This window comes from Dipodomys ordii, unplaced genomic scaffold, assembly GCF_000151885.1.
Source record: "Dipodomys ordii isolate 6190 unplaced genomic scaffold, Dord_2.0 Scaffold1, whole genome shotgun sequence".
Classification (NCBI taxonomy): domain Eukaryota; kingdom Metazoa; phylum Chordata; class Mammalia; order Rodentia; family Heteromyidae; genus Dipodomys; species Dipodomys ordii.
In genome coordinates, this window is record NW_012267217.1 from 62999887 (window position 1) to 63019707 (window position 19821).

General features: G+C 43.7%; 1 protein-coding gene across 1 annotated transcript in view; it reads left to right on the top strand.

Moving 5' to 3' along the window:
* Window positions 1-19821, top strand: part of Dis3l2 (DIS3 like 3'-5' exoribonuclease 2) — a 356978-nt gene that overhangs the window by 281532 nt on the left and 55625 nt on the right. Inside the window, exon 14 of the mRNA XM_013021392.1 lies at window positions 3081-3314. Coding sequence (XP_012876846.1) covers window positions 3081-3314 — 234 coding nt within the window. The remainder of the gene's footprint in view (window positions 1-3080; window positions 3315-19821) is intronic.

Here is a 19821-nt window from a genome sequence, read left to right on the forward strand (position 1 = left end):
CCCAGGCCCAGAGTTCAAGCCCCATGACCAACAAAAAAAAAAAAAAGAGTAATGGAGAGGTGAATTTGATCAAAGTGTAGTATATGCGTGTATGGATATATCCCATTAAGCCTTTGTACAGTTAATACATGTTAATTTTATGCTAATTTTTAAAGGAGTGGAGTACTTCCAGTGAATGGATAATGTGCCCACAGTGTAGGCATAAGAGATGGTGATTATAGCAAAAGACAAGTAATAAATGTTAAGAACTCTGAAGATTATATGTGATCCCTGGCCAGCGCTCAGCAATGAAAGGCTTCAGAGGAAACAGCACAAACCGACTTGGTAACAGAGAGTGTCTAGGAACCTATATGCAACTCACAACAAACTTTTGTGTGTAAATATTTCAGAGGAAGGCTCAGAGCTTTCATTAGATTTTAAAGCAGTTCTCTACTGCCCATCTTTTATGACAAGATACCTCGAAAGGATAACAGGGTTACTTATGCTAGAGCATCCTCTGGGGAAAGGACAAAGACCCTAGAAGGCTGCATGATGTAATCTGGATGCAGGAAGGAATCCCTGAGCCTACTAGAGTGTATGAGAAGGAACTGTCACCTGAGCAGGCTGAAGACTGGCTGTCCATCATGACATGGACACTCTGTGGGAGGAGGGATGGTTTGGAAAGAAATGGAGAAAGGAAACAAGCTTAATCCCTAGAGGGAAACTCAAAACCACAAGAATGAAGAGGTCATGGTCCTGTTGGAACAGCTTGCTATATTGAAGAAATCTGGATGTGTTTGGAGAAGCCAAGCTAACCTTGGAAGGGCTCTTCGTAAGGCTTCATGTGACACCTTTCCCCCAAGCCCCACCCTAGAAATTTTGTAACACCTGGAATTATCTGAGTGTACACAGCCTCCTGAGGACCAGACTTAGGACCTGCTTCCCATGGCAGAAGACTCAAACACATTGAGCCCCTTATATTTTTGGATAGAGTTAATTCCTGAAATAATCTGGAAAATGTGGTTTCAGATTTTTTTGAAGAATCATTATAGTCTGATATTACAAAATCAAGGCTCTTTATAAAGCTATTTAGTGGGTCCTGCTATTTTCCTGTACCTCATGCTTCTATTTTAGAATACTACTTCTTCCTTCCAGGTAGAAGCTATGTTCTGTGGAGATTCTGTGAGGTGGACAACACGCAGGCTGGGTTGATAGAGGAGTTCTAGCTGCCCTGAGGGGAAGCCCCTCGTAACATCTCTGGAATTCACTGGCAGCCCATGCCTTCCATCTTTCCAGTTTCACTGCCACTATGTCATATTGCCCTCTAAAACAGCCTTTCTGAACACAAGCAGAGCCAATTCCCAGTGTTAACTACATGGAGTTTTCCTTTGTTTTCATCCTCTTTGCATCTGTGTACCATTGAGTACTTAAGAACCTAAGAGCCTGCATGCTGGGATACTACCAGGCTTCAAGTCCAGCTTCACTAGCCTATACTGGAGTGGCCTTAGCAAATTACTCAGTATCTCAGTGCCTTGGTGTCCTTATATGAAAGAGAATCAGGAATCCTATTTCACAGGGCTGTGGTGACAGCAAATCATTGCTATGTGCATAGTGAGCAATCAGTGCCTGTCTTGTAGTAAGCACTGTTGAAGTGTCTCTTCTTGCTTTTTCAGTCCCTCCTTTGACTTTCCTTTCTTCCTGTGGAGATGATGCAGCTCCCTATTCAGACCAGCCACTACCTTGGCCTGGGCTTACAGTCCAAATGCTATGTTGATCCCCTCATTAGGTTCTTGCCCAGTACTTCAGACTCAGGAACTCCAAAAATATATTAATATTTGACTTTTTTTTTGTTGGTCGTGGGGCTTGAACTCTGGGTCTGGGCGCTGTCCCTCAGCTCTTCATTTCAAGGCTAGCGCTCTATCACTTGAGCCACAGGGCCACTTCTGCCTTTTTCTGCATATCTAGTGCTGAGGAATCGAACCCAGGGCTTCATGCATGCAAGGCAAGCACTCTACCACTGAGCCACCCTCTCAGTCCCAATATTTGACTTATTTTATATAAAAATAAATTTTATTATAGAACATACAGGAAAATTAAATTCCAACAGTAGTAATCCATCCATTCAGCATTCACCACCACTAAACTTGGGCATATTTCCTTAAGTTCAGGCTGCTTCCCCCAGGTAAAATAAATAAATAGACTGGAAATAAATAAATAGACTGGAAATAAAAATAAATAGACTGGAGATATTTTGATAGGGAAGGACATAGTACTGGCCTCTGGGGGGTAGAAGCTAAGGATTCTACTGGACATTTTATAATGTATAAGACAGCCCCCTCCCCCATAGCAAGGAATTATATGACCCAACAGTACTGGGGTCAAGAAACTGTTTTTAGGGGCTGGGAGGGTAGCTCAGTGGTAGAGCACTTGCCTTGCATGCTCGAGGCCCTGGGTTCGATTCCTCAGCACCACATAAGAAAAAAGCCAGAAGTGGTGCTGTGGCTCAAGTGGTAGAGTGCTAGCCTTGAGCTGAAGAGCTGAGGGACAGCGCCCAGGCCCAGAGTTCAGGCCCCACGACTGGACCCCCCCCCCAAAAAAAAGAAAAAGAAACTGTTTTCATACAAGTTGAATTGGTTTTCTTTTTCTGTTCCATCCTGCTTCCCACCTGTGCTCTCTATTTGTCAGGGGTCCTGCCTTCTTCCCTTTCTTCTCTCCAGAATTCTATGAACAGTCAGCAAGCCCACAGAGTTCCGTCACATGTTGAGCAGCAGTCTTTTTTCTCTCCGCTAGTTGTGACACTGATAACCACTCACAAACTAATGAATAGGCTTCCCATTGCCCCTTCACTTCCAAGTCTCCTGTGAGGCCTGGCTTGTGTACTTGGGGATGTGCATAGAACTCTTCTGCCTATTGAATTCAGCCCAGACCTGGTAGAGTCTGCCTGGGACATATCTGACTCATCCTTGTAACACCATTATAAGTGCAGTCTTGCTCTGTAAATCTTTGTTGAGTGTGTGTGTGTGTGTGAGAGAGAGAGAGAGAGAGAGAGAGAGAGATTGAAAAGCCTGGACAAAGTCTCCTCTGACACAGTCTCTTTACAGATTCTTGAGGAGTGGTTTGGCCGGACCATCATCCGCTCCTGCACCAAACTGAGCTATGAGCACGCACAGAGCATGATTGAGAAACCAACTGAGAAGATCCCCCAGGAAGAGCTGCCCCTCATTTCCCCAGAACACAGTAGCGAGGAGGTGCACCAGGCTGTCCTGAACCTGCACGGAATTGCAAAGCAGCTTCGTCAGCAGCGCTTTGTGGATGGCGCACTCCGTTTGGATCAGGTCAGTGAGATTTTGGTTTTTTGACATTCCTCATGTTTTTTATTCCACAGGGAAGCCCTGTTTTACATCATTATGAAAAAATTAAATATAGTATGCAGAAGCAGGAAACAATATAATGAATTAGCTGTACTCACCATAAATCCATCCAACTTGAATAATTCTGAGCTGATGACAATCTTATTTAATGTATGCTCACACCTACTTTCCCCACCAGATTTCTTCTTCCCTATGCCTACAACATGTTTTATTTAGAAAATATGTCAAGTGTCAAATTACAAGAATAGTATATGGAGTTCAGTGTTACACTCTGGGATATAGACAGTAGGGTGATGTTGTCAGTCTCTTTGCCTCCTTCCTTGCTACACTGTCCTCTTCCATACAGGTAGATGGGTGCTAGTTGCCACCCATCCTCCATGTTGGGGCCTGGTGACATGAGTCACAGCAAAAGGATGGTGTCTGTTTGGCTCTGTGACTAAAACTCCCCCAGCTGCTCTGTGGACAGGCTGCATATATGACTGGATCCTCATTCTTCACTGTGACAAACACCTGAGAAAAACAATTTAAAGGAAGAAAGATTTATTTTGGCTCATGGGTCCAAAAGTTTAGTCCATGGCACTTGGCTCCATTGTTCCCAGACTATGATGAGTCAGAGACACCATGGTGGGGAGCACATGGCAGAACAGAGCTGGTTATCTCACGGTGGGCAGGAAGCAGAGAAACAGAAAGAGGCTGGGGACTGGGTGTCTTTCCAAGCTCTTCTCCCTGTGTCCTTTCTTCACTTTAGGCCCTATCTCCAAATAAAGCCAACAAGAGATCGATCCATTGATTACATCAGAGCCCTCAGGGTCCAATTACCAAGAAGCCCATGAGCTGCAACTAAGATTTTAACACATCAGCCTATGGGGAATACTTCAGATCCAAACTGTAGTACTCACTGCAGCTTGTTCTTGGAGGCAGAAACAGGAGACATGGAAATTCAGAAGGCAGTTGTCTAATATCTTTTCCTAAGGCTCAACAAAAAGCTATCTTTTTATTCCTTGTATTCTACATAGGATTATCTGTTTACAAATTCCAGATTAAGTTGTGAAGAAGCAGAGAGCTGAGGTACTTGTAAAACATTGGCTGTTAAAGCAAACGGGCCTGAACTGACACTGATTACTCTCCAGTATCACAGCGATGCTGTCAGTACATTAGGACTTAGGCAGCTGTCGCTTCTAAACCTAGTGAATTTCCAGGTCCCAGAGTTGATAACTGTTCATCACGGCTTGTCAGTACATCACAAAGTATAGTCTGTGTTTTGTATCATGTTTTTGTTTTTGTTTTTTTGGCTCCGGTTGTGAGGCCTCAACTCTGGGCCTGGGCCCTGTCCCTCAGCTCTTCAGCTCAAGGCTAGCGCTCTACCACTTGAGCCACAGCACCACTTCCGGCTTTTTTCTTTTTGCTTATGTGGTGCTGAGGAATTGAACCCAGGGCCTCAGGCATGCAAGGCAAGCACTCTACCACTGAGCCACCTTCCCAGCCCTTGTTTTTTGTTTTTATTTGCATTTCTAACCTTGGTCATTCAGTCTGTGGGAAGTCTTTGTATGTCTGCCTGTGGGCAGTGGCAAAGCCACTGGGACTGGCTGAAGGAGCTGTTCTCAGACTATTGGCATAACTTGCCTTACAGAGAACTCTTTCTCTTAGCTAGAAGGGTTAGAAAGCCATGTTTTAAAGCTTTCCAATGGAAGTTCTGATTGTATTGTACATTCTGCCACAAACTTACACAAGTGCTTCTTAGCAGGTATTGCAAATAGTGTTGCAAGGAGGAAGTGCACCACTCTGGGATGTGGGTGATCAGGTCTACATGTGCTTGTCCTGTCTGGCAGCCTCTGAAGCTCTCCCTGCCACTCTTCTGACCTGGTCCTGGTAGCCTGGGCAGGCCTGTGGGACAATGCCCATAGGAGATGGGGGATAGAATGGGTAGGAGGCAGAAGATGAGGATAGGAGGTGGTGAGGGAAGAAGTAACAGCATAGCAGGTTATACACTATCTCCTTCCTGCAAGGAATCACAAACACACTCTTAACTGTCACATACCCATGCCTCCTGGTTGTCAAGTCTTGGAACACTGTAATGTTCTAGTCCTTTTCCAGTATTAGATCCTTTAAGGCCTCTTTCTGGGTCTCTGAGTTTCCTTGTGCATTTCCAGTAATGTCTCCTTGGATCTACTCTACCTTCAGTCCTTTTGCCGAAATACCCCTTTCCTGAATGGATTCCTCTTTTCTCCTAATTTTGAGCAGTAGTTAGATTGATGTTAGAGTTGCCAACATCTGCCTACATAGATAGTTTTAGTCTGGTCTCTTCACTTGCCTCTTGAATTCTTTTCCTGGATGCCCCACAGCCTTTTTTTTTTTTTTATTGTTGATCATGGGGCTTGAACTCAGGGCCTAAGCACTGTCCCTGTACTTTTTGGTTCAAGGCTAGTGCTCTACTTTGAGCCACAGCACTACTTCCAGTTTTCTAGTGGTTAATTGGCTATAAGTCTCATGGGCCAGGCGCTGGTGGCTCATACTTGTAATCCTAGCTACTCAGGAGGCTGAGATCTGAGGATCGCGGTTCAAAGTCAGACCGGGCAGGAAAGACCATGAGACTCCTATCTCCAATAAACTTACCAGAAAACCGGAAGTGGTGCTATAGCTTAAGTGGTAGAGCATTCGCCTTGAGCTGAAGAGCTGAGGGACAGGGCCCAGGCCCAGAGTTCAAGGCCCACAACCAAAAAAAAAAAAGTCTCATGGGATTTCCTGCCTGGGCTCACTTCAAACTGCAATCCTCCCATCTCAGCCTTCTCAGTGGCTGGGATTATAGGCATGAGTCACCAGCCTGGCCCCACAACCCGCTTGATCAATGTTTATCCTTCTTTCTATAGTAAAGCAGTGCTCAGTGTCCATGGCACACCACACGCATACTACGTGACACCTTCTTCTCCCTCTGCTCTCACCAGAAGAGTTGTGTGTTTGTTCCCAATCCTAGGTGTGTGTCTGATGCACATGTTGCTATAGTTAAGTAAATATTAGATCAAATGATCATATGCAAGCATTAAAACAAAAACTATTGTTAAATAAGGACTTAGCTTTCAGAAATTCTGTTCTTTGGTTGAAGCAGCCCTATGAGAACAGGAGGTATTCTGTATTTAGGTGGCTTTATAAATGCCTTATAGGCAATGAAATGAGCATGTTTTATATATTTAAAAAAGTAGGTAGCAATCTAATTTGAAGAAAGTTTGGTAGTGTTCACCTACAATCCTCTTGCTAAGGTGGGAGGGTTGTTTCAAGCTGATCTTGAATTCATAGCAATACCCTGTTTCAAAAAAAGTAGAAGAGGGCTGGAAAGGTGACTCAGTGGTAGAGTGCTTGCCTTGCATGCATGAGGCCCTGGGTTCGATTCCTCAGCACCACATAAGCAAAAAGAAAAAAGCTGGAAGTCTTGAGCTTAAGAGCTGAGGGACAGCACCCAGGCCCAGAGTTGAGGCCTCATTACCGGACCACCCCAAAAAAAAGAAAAGAAAAGAGGAAGAGAGGGGAAGGGGGGAAGAGAGAAGGAAGGAGAGAGGGAGAAATCTAATTCACAAATTCTTTACACACACTTTTTTTTTTTTGGTCAGTCGTGGGGCTTGAACTCTGGGCTTGGGTACTGTTCCTGCGCTCTTCAGCTCAAGGCACGCTCTCTACTGCTTGAGCCACAGCCCTACTTCTGGTTTTCTAGTGGTTTATTTTTTTGTTTTTTTGTTTTGTTTTTTTTGGGGGGGGTTCCGGTCATGGGGCCTGAACTCTGGGCCTGGGCGCTGTCCCTCAGCTCTTCAGCTCAAGGCTAGCGCTCTACCACTTGAGCCACAGCACCACTTCCGGCTTTTTTCTTTTTGCTTATGTGGTGCTGAGGAATCGAACCCAGGGCTTCTGGCATGCAAGGCATGCGCTCTACCACTGAGCCACCTTCCCAGCCCTCTAGTGGTTTTGGTCCGGTTGTGGGGTCTGAACTCTGGGCCTGGGCTCTGTCCCTCAGCTCTTCAGCTCAAGGCTAGCGCTCTACCACTTGAGCCACAGCACCACTTCCGGATTTTTTTTTCTTTTTTGCTTATGTGGTGCTGAGGAATCGAACCCAGGGACTCAGGCATGCAAGGCAAGCGCTCTACCACTGAGCCACCTTCCCAGCCCCAAAATTCTTTTTTTTTTTTTTTGGCTGGACGTGGGACCTAGGCGCTGTCCCTCAGCTCTTCAGCTCATGGCTAGCGCTCTACCACTTGAGCCATAGCACCACTTCCAGCTTTTTCTGCTTATGTGGTGCTGAGGAATCGAACCCAGGACCTCATGCATGCAAGGCAAGCACTCTGCCACTGAGCCACCTTCCCAGCCCCCTCTAGTGGTTTATTGGAGATAAGAGTCTAACAAACTTTCCTGCCTGCGCTGGCTTTGAACTGTGATCCTCAGATCTCAGCCTCCTGAGTAGCTAGGATTACAGGTGTGAGCCACCGGTGCCCGGCTACACACACTTTTTTTTAAAGCCTTGTTTTTTTTTTTTTTTTCAGAACTGGCAAATGAAAATATAATTATATAAATTAAAGCTCACAGGGTTTAGGTATGTATGTACCTCATTTGCATAATTTCCTTCTTTACTTGGCTTCCAGAATAACTAACCAACTACTATACAAGCCCAGCAGATGAGGGGGTTTATGCAATAACATTTGAGAGATCTTATCCTGATATAGGCTTTTAGACTCCAGGCCCAAAGTCTAGGAATTCATAAAGAAACATGGTAAAGGGAAGAGAAAAGAGATTCATTCCATGGCAGCCATGGGAAGACAGCACTTCAGTAGATCTTCAGCTGTCTTCTGGAGTACAGACATTTGCTTCAGGTTAAATAAGAGAATGTGAGCAGGAGGGAAGAACAGTATGCCTAGTTAACAGTCCCAAATCACTAGTGTGGCCAGATTGATCATTATGTTAGTCTTTGTCTCTAGAGGAGTTCTGGAGAAGTTGCTAACATTAAGAACAAGTTGCTAAGCAGATTATCTCTTAAGTTTTCCACTGCTGTCTTTAAAAACATAAGAAGGTATGGTCTGTCTGAGGGGTTAGTTTGCCTTCCATACAAAATGCTTAGCAGTGAGTTTTCTCTTTCCTGGAGCCCAAGGTGATTGCAAAAAGGGACTGCAGTGGAGAATATCTCAGATCAAAGGGCACAGATGCAAAGCTGAGGACTTTTAGTTAATTCGTAGGGCTCAGAAAAACATTCCTTTGTCTTTTACAACCCCATTAGGCTGTTGTATGAAGGTTAAATTGGACTAAATGTTTGCAACACTCCTCAGGCTGGAGAAGAGCTCCCATGAGGAGATGGGCTAGATGGATGATGAGCTGATGACATGTCTGAGAATCCACATTTTATTTAGATATTAATATCTCATTGGCAGTCTTAATTTATAAATTAGAATGCTGAGGCCTCCAAGGTCTAAATGAGTTGCAAATATGCAAGACATCCAAATAGCTCTTTGTTCAGTTTTTGCCCATTTACACCATGCTGAGTTGGAGAAAAAAAAAAGTTTTCCTTTAAAGTGGGGAGGAAGGAACACCCTCGAAAGTCCTAATTAGGTTCCAGTTAATTAAGGATTGAAAATAATGAATTTGCGTCATTGGAGTTAATCCCTTGGTTCCCCAGAAAACAAGTCTGTGGACCCCAGCTTTAGAAGGAGACATCAATCTCCTGCAGCCAAGGACACTGGGGAAATGGTTTATAAATCAGCTAAATGGCCCATTCAGAAGCTACTGCATTTGTTCTCCTGTCCTGCTGTCTGCTTTTGCCCTCAAATTCATTTTTCCTTGGTGATTTTTGAGTAGCCCACTGTTTGAGTTGTTTTCTAAAGTTTTGTTAGCTACTTAGAGCAGGCTGTATCTATGATTCTGGTGACACATCCTCAGTTAGAGTGATCTCTAACTGGGTCCAAGGTAAAGCTATAGTAGGAATTTTGCCTTTCCGGAGCTTACCATGGTGATCTTGAGAATGAGTAAGGGTAGAGTTATGTGCACTGATTTGCCTGTTTGCAATCAGGGACAGAAATGCACAGTGACTTGACCACTGGTTACTTGTAATCATCCACTCAAGACAGCTGCCTGGCCCCTATCTGAGATCTTGAGCTTCAGCTCAGGGCTGGCTAACTGGCTCTAGTACCCAGGGACCAACTCTTAGCATTCTTGCCTGCTTAGCCTGGTGTGCTGTCCTGTCACGGGAAAGACTGGGCAGCACTACCTTCAGGACAGGTTTGACTGCCTCAAATGTCTCTTACCTGTAGCTAGACCCTGCTTCTAAAGAGGCTTTCACTCCATGAAGTGACTGTCCTCTGCTTTGCTGCCAAAAAACAACAACAATATGCCCCTCATATGGTGTTTTGTGATTTTTGGCTGGCTAAAGTGAATAATGTCCCTCCTGGGTGGTTTCTCTCTGTCTCCGTGTTTTCTGCTGCCAGGATAAGTGAAGAACCCAACACACTGTTTTATTTTATTTATTTATAACACACAATCTCCCTTGTTTCTTAAAAAGAGGCTCCATAATGGGACCCTGACATTTTTGTGTCAGTGATTTATACTCACTGTACATCTTGAGCTTTGGAAGAAAGGAGTTACCGGAAGCCCAGAGTCCTCCCTGTTTCTGTCCTGACTCAGGGACTACTGGCAGTCATTTTCCAAAACAGGTTTGGATACAACAGCTTCCTGTCTAGGGAGGAAAATGAGACTACTGCCTAACTTTGATGCAAACAAGGCCTGTGATCTTTGGGGGTTCTGTCTTAGCCATAGCTTTCAGAAAGGGATGGTAGTGGGGTTCCAACGAGAACATCAGTACAGAAACATCTCAGAAATATTGGGTGATTTGGGCCCAAATCTGCTTTCTTGGGGCTTTCTCTTAGCTAGGTGAGACTGTTCCAGCAGAGGCAGTTTAGATGAGCACTGGAGTGAAAAATAAGCCTGAGGCCAGCAGGAGTTAGCAGGTGCCCTGCAGGTGGCTGGAGCTGTGTTGACTTTCTGAGTTCATATGGCACTGAAGGTGGTGGAGAAAACCTGATATTTTCATGTTCTGGGGTAAATTCCTTCATAGGAAAGAGGCCTTTACTAAGTTCTCATCTGTATCTTAGCTGAATTCTACTTGACACAATTTTGAGACCCAAACTTCAGGCAGTTTCTTTGTAAACTTGATTATAAAGGTAGCTTTATGGTAGTTAATGGAAATAGCTTTTGAATACCCTGGGACCCAAGCTGCTGTAAATGCTGTTATGTGTGACCTTGACTTAGCCCAGCTTTTAAATCAGGGATTGGCAGACTTCTCTGGTAGTAAATGGCTTGGGCTCATGGGCCATATGGTTTCTGTCTCTGCAACTCAGCCCTTCCATGCTAGCTAGTATGAAAGCAGTCTAGAGTTTTAAATGAATGAAAGTGGTATGAGCCAATTAAACTTGAAGGTCACTGAGATTTGAATTTCATATAATTGTCATATGTCACAAAATATTATTCTTCATTTGATTATTTTTTCAACCATTTAAAAATGTGAACCTCATTCTGAGCTCCTGAGTCATGCAAAGCAGGTTTGGCCTGTGGTCCACACATTGCTGACCCCTGATTAAATGCCCAGCAAGCTTTTTAGCCCTATTACCCATTGAGCCTTTAGCAGCTCATCATCACTTCCCCGGGAAGCCAGGCTAACTAATGGAGAACAGTTGTGCTAAGTTAGCTCTCAGGATGGTTTCATGCAATTAAGTAAATTATTCCTTTGATTAGCATCATGTTTAGCAGGTCCTCTTGGAGGCTGGAAGTAGTGCAGTGAATTTGTTGAGCATCAGTTCCTTTACCCTATTTACCACCACGTTGCTTTAGCCAGCCTGAGGCCAAAGGAGCCAGTGGTTCTCGTTTCCCTCCTTGGCAGGGTCTTCACAGCCAGAGCAAGGCCCACCTGCTGCCCACTGGCCCACTGACCAAGAAACTGCTCTTGACAGAAGAGACACTGGGGGAAATGGATGGCTCTTCTCCCCTACCTGGCCCCAGTACTAAATGTAGTGATGTGTATTCCTTCCTTCCAATATACCTACTTTCCAGAAATGAGCATTCCAGCCGTCTGCTGTTTCATTTCTGTGCACCAAGGATGGGCACATTCATCTGGCTCTTTCTTAGTCTCATCGTGTCAGCACTATAATGAAGGAATGAGACTTAGATCCAGTTCTTAAGAAGTTTCAACTATCCAGAGGGAGCAAGCAAACCACCAGAAAGCAAGAAATGCTGCGGCAAAGCTCTGCTCAGCAAGAAGGGACCTCAAGGTTGGCCCAGAATTGGCTATGTGCACATTGGGTCACCTGAAAGATTCCAGGGGCTCATGCAGACACAGAAGAGTCATGAGAGAGCAGATAGTTTCCTTCGTGTGGTACAGACTTTGAAGATGAGGTATGGCTGGAGAACAGGGGACAGGGACCTTGAAGTCTGCAGGAGCAAGCCAGAACAGCCAGAGTGACTTTAAATGTTGAAGTAACATGATCAGAACTGTTTGTGAAGAGCTTCCTGAGAGAGCACTAACTAAAGGAAATTTATAATCCAAGAGAGCAATGATGAGGCTTTGACATGAAGCAGGGATCGTGATAGGTGAGAAAACTGTAGAACCAAGAGAAGAAGGAAAATTGCCAAGACTCTGCCAAACTGATTCTATTGACTAGATGAAAACCTGTAGGAGAGGAAGTAAGGAACTTGGGGTCCCAGTGAGTGGACACATGGTGCCTTGGCACTGTGCACTGACCCAGGAACTGACGAGGGAGGAGGCTGGGCATCCATTTTGGATTTCCTGACATTATAAGGCCAGTAGAAGAGAAAGCAAGTAGAGCTGTGCACAGGGCACAGTTATGAAGGCTGTCCATGACAACCATTTAGGAGCTAGTAGCATCAAAGCAAGCATGAAGTTGTACAAGGAATGACCTCATTCAGGGAAGGTCCTCTAATGAGTGCCTTGTGATCTAAGCAGAGATGAGAAACTGCATGAAACACAGAAGCCTGTCCCTGTGCTCAGCCAGGCCCTTCACTCCTCTTCTTCCTTTAGAAAAGAAGCTTTTTGTCAGGCCATGTAAGTGATATGTTGTTCTTATAAGAAAAAAATTTAAATAGAAGAATACAAAAAAAGCCAAAATCGCTTATAATCCCATTACCCAGAAACAATCACAGGTATGTTATCATTTCTTATAGGTTTTCCCTTTATCACTTCATGGCAGAAGTAAAAGACAACTACCAGAGCACATTAGTTTTTATATTCTTCTCTTTAATAGGATATAATGAATTTTTCCAATGGCATTCAAAAAATCTTCTAGAGGCACAGAGGTATACTGTAGTAATAGAATGTATATTTAGCACAGGCAAGGCTGTGTATTCAATGCCTAACACTAAAAGCGAAGAATAATAACAAAAAAACTTTTAAGACATTATAATGCCTACATAATATTCAAACATTTAAGTATTTTTCAAACATTTAAGCACTTCTCAACTTTGGACATTTAGATTCTGATTTTGTTGTTGTTATTGGCGGGTTGTAGGGCTTGAACTGAGGGCCTGCACACTGTCCCTGAGCTCAAGGGTAGAGCTCTACTATAGCACCACTTACAATTTTTGAGTGGTTAAGTAGAGATAAAGAGTCTTATGGGGACTTTTCTGCCCGGTCTGGCTTTGAACTGTGATCCTCAGTTCTCAGCCTCCTGAGAAGCTAGAATTACAGGTATGAGCCACTAGCATCTGATTCTGATTTTTTAAGTAATAGTATAACTAATAGTTTGGTAGCCATCTTTGTTCACAAATCTTTGGCTTCACCTTTGATTATTTCTGACAGTCTTTGAACTGTAATGATTTGGATATGGACATTTTTAAGAATCTCAAAACATAACTGTAACTCCTAGAGAAAGTTGATGAGTTCAAAGGATATTTATTAACCATCTGATTAGCGCTTTTTCCATTTACCAGTTTTATAATGAACATATTAGCAAACTCCTTATTTAAATGTATCTATGTCATTTCAAAGTAAATTCCCAGCTAAACATCTGTGCTTGTTTATGCTGTTTAGCACCTGAGCTGTCTGAGGTGGAGGAAAGGATGTAAAACTGTACCCTGGCTTCACAGAGACTTGGGAAGCACAAGAATTCCAGTCATGGGGGTTGGGAATGGTCCCTTTGACAGTCAGAAACAGAGACTGATCTAGTTATTGTACTTTAATTTCATATAGAGCTACAGAAAACAGTTTATGTTTATGCATCCCAAGGCATGAATAAGAAACAAACTTAAAAACTTGACCTAGTTATATATAACTAATATTAATTATAGCCATTTATGTGAGCTGATCACTATTTGTGGCTTAATAAGCTGTGCATAAAAACTAATATATATCATTAAGTGTCAGATTAGTTCCTCTGAGCAGCCTGTTATTATCACCCTACATTCTCCATATGCTCAATCTCCCTTTAGGCATCTCACACACTCATTCTCCTAAAAAATTAGAAGAAATCCTTTTTATTCTTGCAGTTGTTATAAATGCAGACTCAAACATGATTGTCTGCCATTGCTGAATGGACAAGATACTTCTTGAGTTTCTCTTGTGGTAGGAATATTGTTCTAGCTCTGAGGAGATCTAGGCAGTGGGAAAAAAACTTCCTACTCTAAAGCTAAACAGAACTACATGTGTTATGAAAACTGCATGTGCTTATTAGAAACAAAGCTAAGACCAAAGCAAAAGCACAGTGGCTGCAAGGCAGGCCTGCTGGTATCAGTTGAGATAGGATTTTGACTTTAAGGTTTGGGAGATAAAGCTTTGCCCTGGCATTCGAGCCAAGGGTATAGAGGGCCACCCTGTGTGGTAAAGGGTTATGCACATACTGCTCTCTCCTCTGAGTCCATTGAGAACTGAACGTACATCAACTGCGATGAAAGTATTTCTGCTCATTACCAATACTATTTGGACCAAAAAAAAAAAGGAGAATGGGTGTGTTCAGGCATTTGAAATCGCCAAGAAGTAGTTAGTATTATAGAGAAAGTATAATTGGAATGATTAGAGGAGGAAGAAAATAACCAAAGATAGATACACACCCTGCTAGCCTGGGCACTTGAGATGGTCCTGGCATGACTTTGGCTGCTAGGCACAGTAAAGGCCTGGAGACAGTGCCTGTGTGCTTGGTCAAAAGGTCCAAGACAGAGCCTTATTAGACTCTAAGGATAGCTTTCTAAATAATATTATAACACAAACCTGCCCCCTACTCTGCCTCCTGAAGCTTTCAACTTGCCTTCTGGCTATTTCTATATGCCTGTGTCCAGATAGCAAAAGCTTGACCCCACCTCACCCCTCCACTCTGCCACTATAAGCTTAGTTCACCTATCTTGGTATCAGAGCCTGAAGATTGAGACCCTGCAGAGAGCTTTGTGTTTGCCAGCCCTGCTTAGAGTACAGGTGGGCCTGGCCCAGCCAGCCCTCCTATTTACAGTGTCCCTGTCACTTTATACCTGTCATCTGTCATGCTGCCTTGTCAGCTCCCTTGCTTCCCTGTGTCCTTTCCTAAGACTGAGTTCCTAATGGGAATGCACTCTGCCCCTGTTTAACCACGCGTTTGTTCCAGCATGCAACACTGTGCATGCTGGTCTTGTTAAAGCAGAAGGAGGTGCTAGTTGTGGTGGCTCTAGAGCAGATGTGTATTTACATAAGAGAATTAGTTGCATGTTATGAACCCAGCAAGTCTCCCCCTTGTGAGTAAACTGGTTGAAGATTTGATTGTTTTCTCGGGCAACCAGTATTTAAAACAAGGTAGAATGAGGACTTTCTCCATGTGGCACTACCTGAACAAGTGTGAGAAGCCAGGAGTTGGAAATGCCATGCTTCCCTCAAATGGAATCATGCTCCCTCAAGGAGCATTGAAGAAGGGGCTCACCAGGGGTGAGGGAGAAAACACCAAAGGGCCACTTAGGGAAGGGAAATAATGACATCCAAGCATGGAAATGTGGGGACTAAAGGAAGCCCCAGATCCCCACCTGCCTCTGAAGAAGACTCAGTGACCCACCATCACAGCCCTTCCCTGCCCCTACCCCTGGGGCAGCGATGAGTTGGATGGCAGGGATTGAGCCCCACATGACCTCTGTAGAACTTTCATTGGAACCTCATTTTGCCTTGACTGGAAATGAACGGCTTCCATAGACAGATGTTCTGTGTTGTTGCTGTGGGACTTATCTGAAGAAAAATCACACCCTAGTCAGAATCAAGGGTGAGCCCAGGTGACTCAACTGGAAGTGACAGGCCTTTCCAGGGAACAGTGAAAGGAGACTGAGGGCTCTGGTGCTGACCTCACCCTCATTCCTCTCTGAGATGTGATCCCTTCATGTTTGTGGCCTTGATAGATGGAACGGAAGTTGGCCCCTCTGGACTCCTGCTTTTTGGGTAACTGTACTTAGGATTAGGAAGCTCATGGACTCAATTTTCTATTCTCAGGACACACTGCACATCCTTGCCTTGCCCCTGTGTCACACCCACGTCAATCGAATGTGCGCCAAACAGCTACATAAGAGACGTGGAATTCTTTGACGTTAGCAAAACCTCCATTAGAGAAAGGAAACCCTTGCAGCTGATCCTTAGATTTCAACCATGACTACTTCTTGGGGCCAGCCCAGTTGATTTCAGTTTTCATTGTTCAGATGCTTGGGGCCTCTGCTTCCCAAGCCAAAACTCTATACTGTTTGCTGGCTGCCCCAAACAATGCTGTCAGACTGAGTTCCTGCAAATGCCACCTATGCTCTGTCACTGAAGAACCTGCAGGCATCATGGACCACAGATATGGCAAAAACATTTGAGGGGGGAGGACAAAATATAGGATTGCTAGCATTTTATCTTACCAAGAAAGGGCATTTCTTTTAAAAGCCAGTTACCATCCATTACCTTCATTATTTTCTAAATGAAAACATTTTAGCACCAAAATGAAGGAAACAACTTCACAGTACAAAGCAGCTTTAACTGACCTGTTTGAGCTTTGTGAAAAGCTATTTAATTATCTCATCTTTGTCTCTTTATCTCAAACCAGCCAGTGAGAATTACTAGATTAGTATATCAAAGACAAACTCTTACGGCATTTGGAGTCCCTTGGTTACTACTTGGTTTGTGGTACAGACCACTTCCCCTATATTAACCCTGAACCACTTCTCTCCCCTCTTCCGTGTCTCTGCAGAGCCTGTGTTTCCACTTGCTCCTCCCAGTTCTCCCTAGAAGATTGTTCCTCATAGATCTCTTCCTCTGATATCTCAGACCTCCATCCTGGTCTCTTCCCTAGGAACCTGATGCAGCAGACCATAGGTCTCCATTTGTTTTACTTGTAGCTTTTGTCTCTCTTCCGTTTTCCCTTCCTCTCTGCCCTGCCCTTGACTACAGACTGTATGGGAACAAACTCACAGCTCCTTTTCTCTCTGTCACTAGCAGGGTACTGGCTGTTTCACTGAGGGCTTCACCAGAATAGCTACAAACTGCTCATGATGATTGAATGTCATTCTGAGAACACTGTATCTACTTAATAGTTCACCCTTTAAAACTGTGGTTTTTATTCCTCAAGAAAGCTGCACATTCTAGAAGAACAAGAGTACTTTAGTACAGTTGGATTTGTTTTGTGGTTCTACTTTTGTTCCCATTTTAAATGACATTTCTTTTTCTGTTTTTGTTTCTGAGATAGGTTCTGGCTATGTATGCCAGACTAGCCTTTAACTCCAGCTCCCCCTGCCTCAGCTGGATCCTCCTAAGTGCTGTGCCACCATACCCAGCCCAACATTCCTAAACTGAAGAGAATTCAAGAACTTTCAAGTTATTTTGTAACTTGAGAATATCTCATTTAATTTACCTTTGTAATTTCCTACATATTTTTTGAGTACCTCCTATTACAAAGTACCCCACTGGGTATTGGGAACAAAGAAATTAGAACATGATCCCAGCCCTTAGAGAAAAATGTCATCTCCTGAAAGAAACAGAGAAATAGAGGAGTCTAGATAGTATGTGCCTGTTCCAGTGTCGAAGCCACCCCTTTGATGTACTTATGAGCACCAGCTTGGCTTGAAGGAGCCACAAAACAAGATCCTTATTAAGTTACCCCTGAATTGTGACCTCTTGAGGTGAAGAACATTTCTCTAGGGACAGGAGATGAGTATGGGGCCATAGAGGGAGCACTGGCAAGGTTCGAAGCACATTTGAACCCTGGACTATGACTGAACTCTGAGAATGCTGGCCTGACAATCAGGCAGTTTGAAGTTAGTTTACTAGAAGGAGCATTCCCTCCCTTTGTTCTGCCCTCCACCAGGCCAGCCATGCCCTGACCATATCTTACTATCTGTACCTCACACCAGCCCCCTGTGGGCCTGCTTAGCCTACTCCAGACTCCTCAAGGGGAAGCAAACCTCTGAGTTACTCTTGTTGGGACCTTCCGACTGCCCAGCTTCCTAATCTGGCTCCCTGCCTTCTTGTGGCTACCTCACCTGTATGGCTCCCCACAACTCCCCTCAGGGCATCATAACTGATAGCCAAAAGCCTGGCTTCTCAGCTCTTCTGACACTGCGAGTGTCTAGTGAGGCTGTCCCACATGACAGTGGAGTAGTGGAGTGAGGGATTCAGAGCATGACCCCTGGGTCCTCATGGCTCTTTCACTAAGCAATATGATATCACCCTTCTCTGCCTCCATTTTCTCATTGGTAAAATTATTATAACCATACCAGTTAAAGAACTCTTGTTAAATTAAGTGATGTGTCCTGGAGGAGGGGGTGGGGGTGGGGGGGTAGGAGGAGGGGGCTTCCAAACAGGCTAGACACACAGCACCCAGCAATGCTGAGAAAGGATCCACAGAAGGGTTGCTGTTGAGAGAGAACCGTGCAGGGGTGACCACCACCAGCAGTATCCTGGAAGAACATCACCTCATTGTGGTGCTCAAATTTGGTCTGGACAGAGTGGGAGGGCGGGCTTGGAGGGCCGGAGCATGTCCATGGGCTAGGGAACAGTCTGGTTTGGCTGGATGTGTACAGGGAGCCCTGAAAGGGGTAAGAGATCGAATCGGGACATCCTGTATTGGATCTTCTAAGAGGGAAGAAGATCTGTGATCAAGGACAGGAAGGGTGTATCGCTTTACACATCACACTCCAACACAAATATGAGCTGAAAAATATTCCACTGTATAAATAAACCACAATGTGCAGAATGCTTCCTGGATGTTGCTACAGTAAGAATGGTTATAGTTTTGCTACTAAAAATTACAATGTGCTGGGCACTGATGGCTCACACCTATAAATCCTAGCAACTCAGGAGGCTGAGATGTGAGGATTGTGGTTTGAAGCCAGCCAGCTTGAGACTCTTATCTCTTATCTCCAATTAAATACCAAAAGCCAAGAAATGGAGCTGTGACTCAAGTGATAGAGCACTAGCCTTGAGACAAAAACAAAAAAAAAACCCTCAGGGATAGCACCCAGGCCCTGAGTTCAAGCCCTAGTACTGGTACAAAAAAAAAAAGAAAAAAAGCACTGCAACTATTGTACATAAAGTTTAAGAACCATTTAGGAATATATTCTTTAAACTACTGAATTAATGAAATTAATTTTTCTGTGATATAAAAAGAAATGTGCAAATAAAAAGTTAAAATTCTGTATACAAAAATTCATTTTATTACAAAAATAATACATGTTTGTTTTATAAAAATTCTGAAACTAACTTTTTTTTAAAAAGTAGCTGTTGGTAGTAATAACAATTTTCATTGTTCCTAAAGAGTGTCCATTTTTAGAGCTTTTGGCTTTCAGAGTATTTTCCAGAAAGGTTAGACTAACTGAGGCTTTCCGTAGTAGGGAACAATAGTACACTGTTACTTTTCTCACCAAATTGAGAGTTGTGGATTTAACTTAATCTTTGTTAAGATAGTAAGTTGGAAATTGTGTTTTATTATTTTTTGTGTGTATGGGATCCATCAACTCATAAGTCCTTTCTTTGCTAAGTCTATGAAAGAGCAGATATTTACATATGATCACTGGGGTCTCCTAACATCTATGGTACACCAGACCCCTGGCCACATTTAGCCAGAATGGCTTTCTTTTCCTCTATGAAAGTATAAAATTACATACAGTAAAATTTACCCTTTTGAGTGCACAGTTGTTCTGCAAGCTACATACCCAGTCACTGGGTCACTGCCACAATCAAGATATAGAACAATTCCATCACCTGCACAAAGCTCCTGTGTGCACATTCTCTTGACAGTCAGCTCCTCTTACCTTCCAGGGAGCCACGAGTCGCTTTGTGTGCCTGTAATTTGGCTTTTAGAAAGCCAAGTTATACAAATGGAAGCCTCTGACATGTAGCTTCATTCCTGTAGCTTGAAAATGTACTTGAGGCTCGTCCTCAAGTGTACCAGTGCTTATTTCCTTTTGCAGCAGAGCCATATCCATTGCATAGATGTGCTGCACCGTTTTCCTTTTTTTTTTTTTTTTT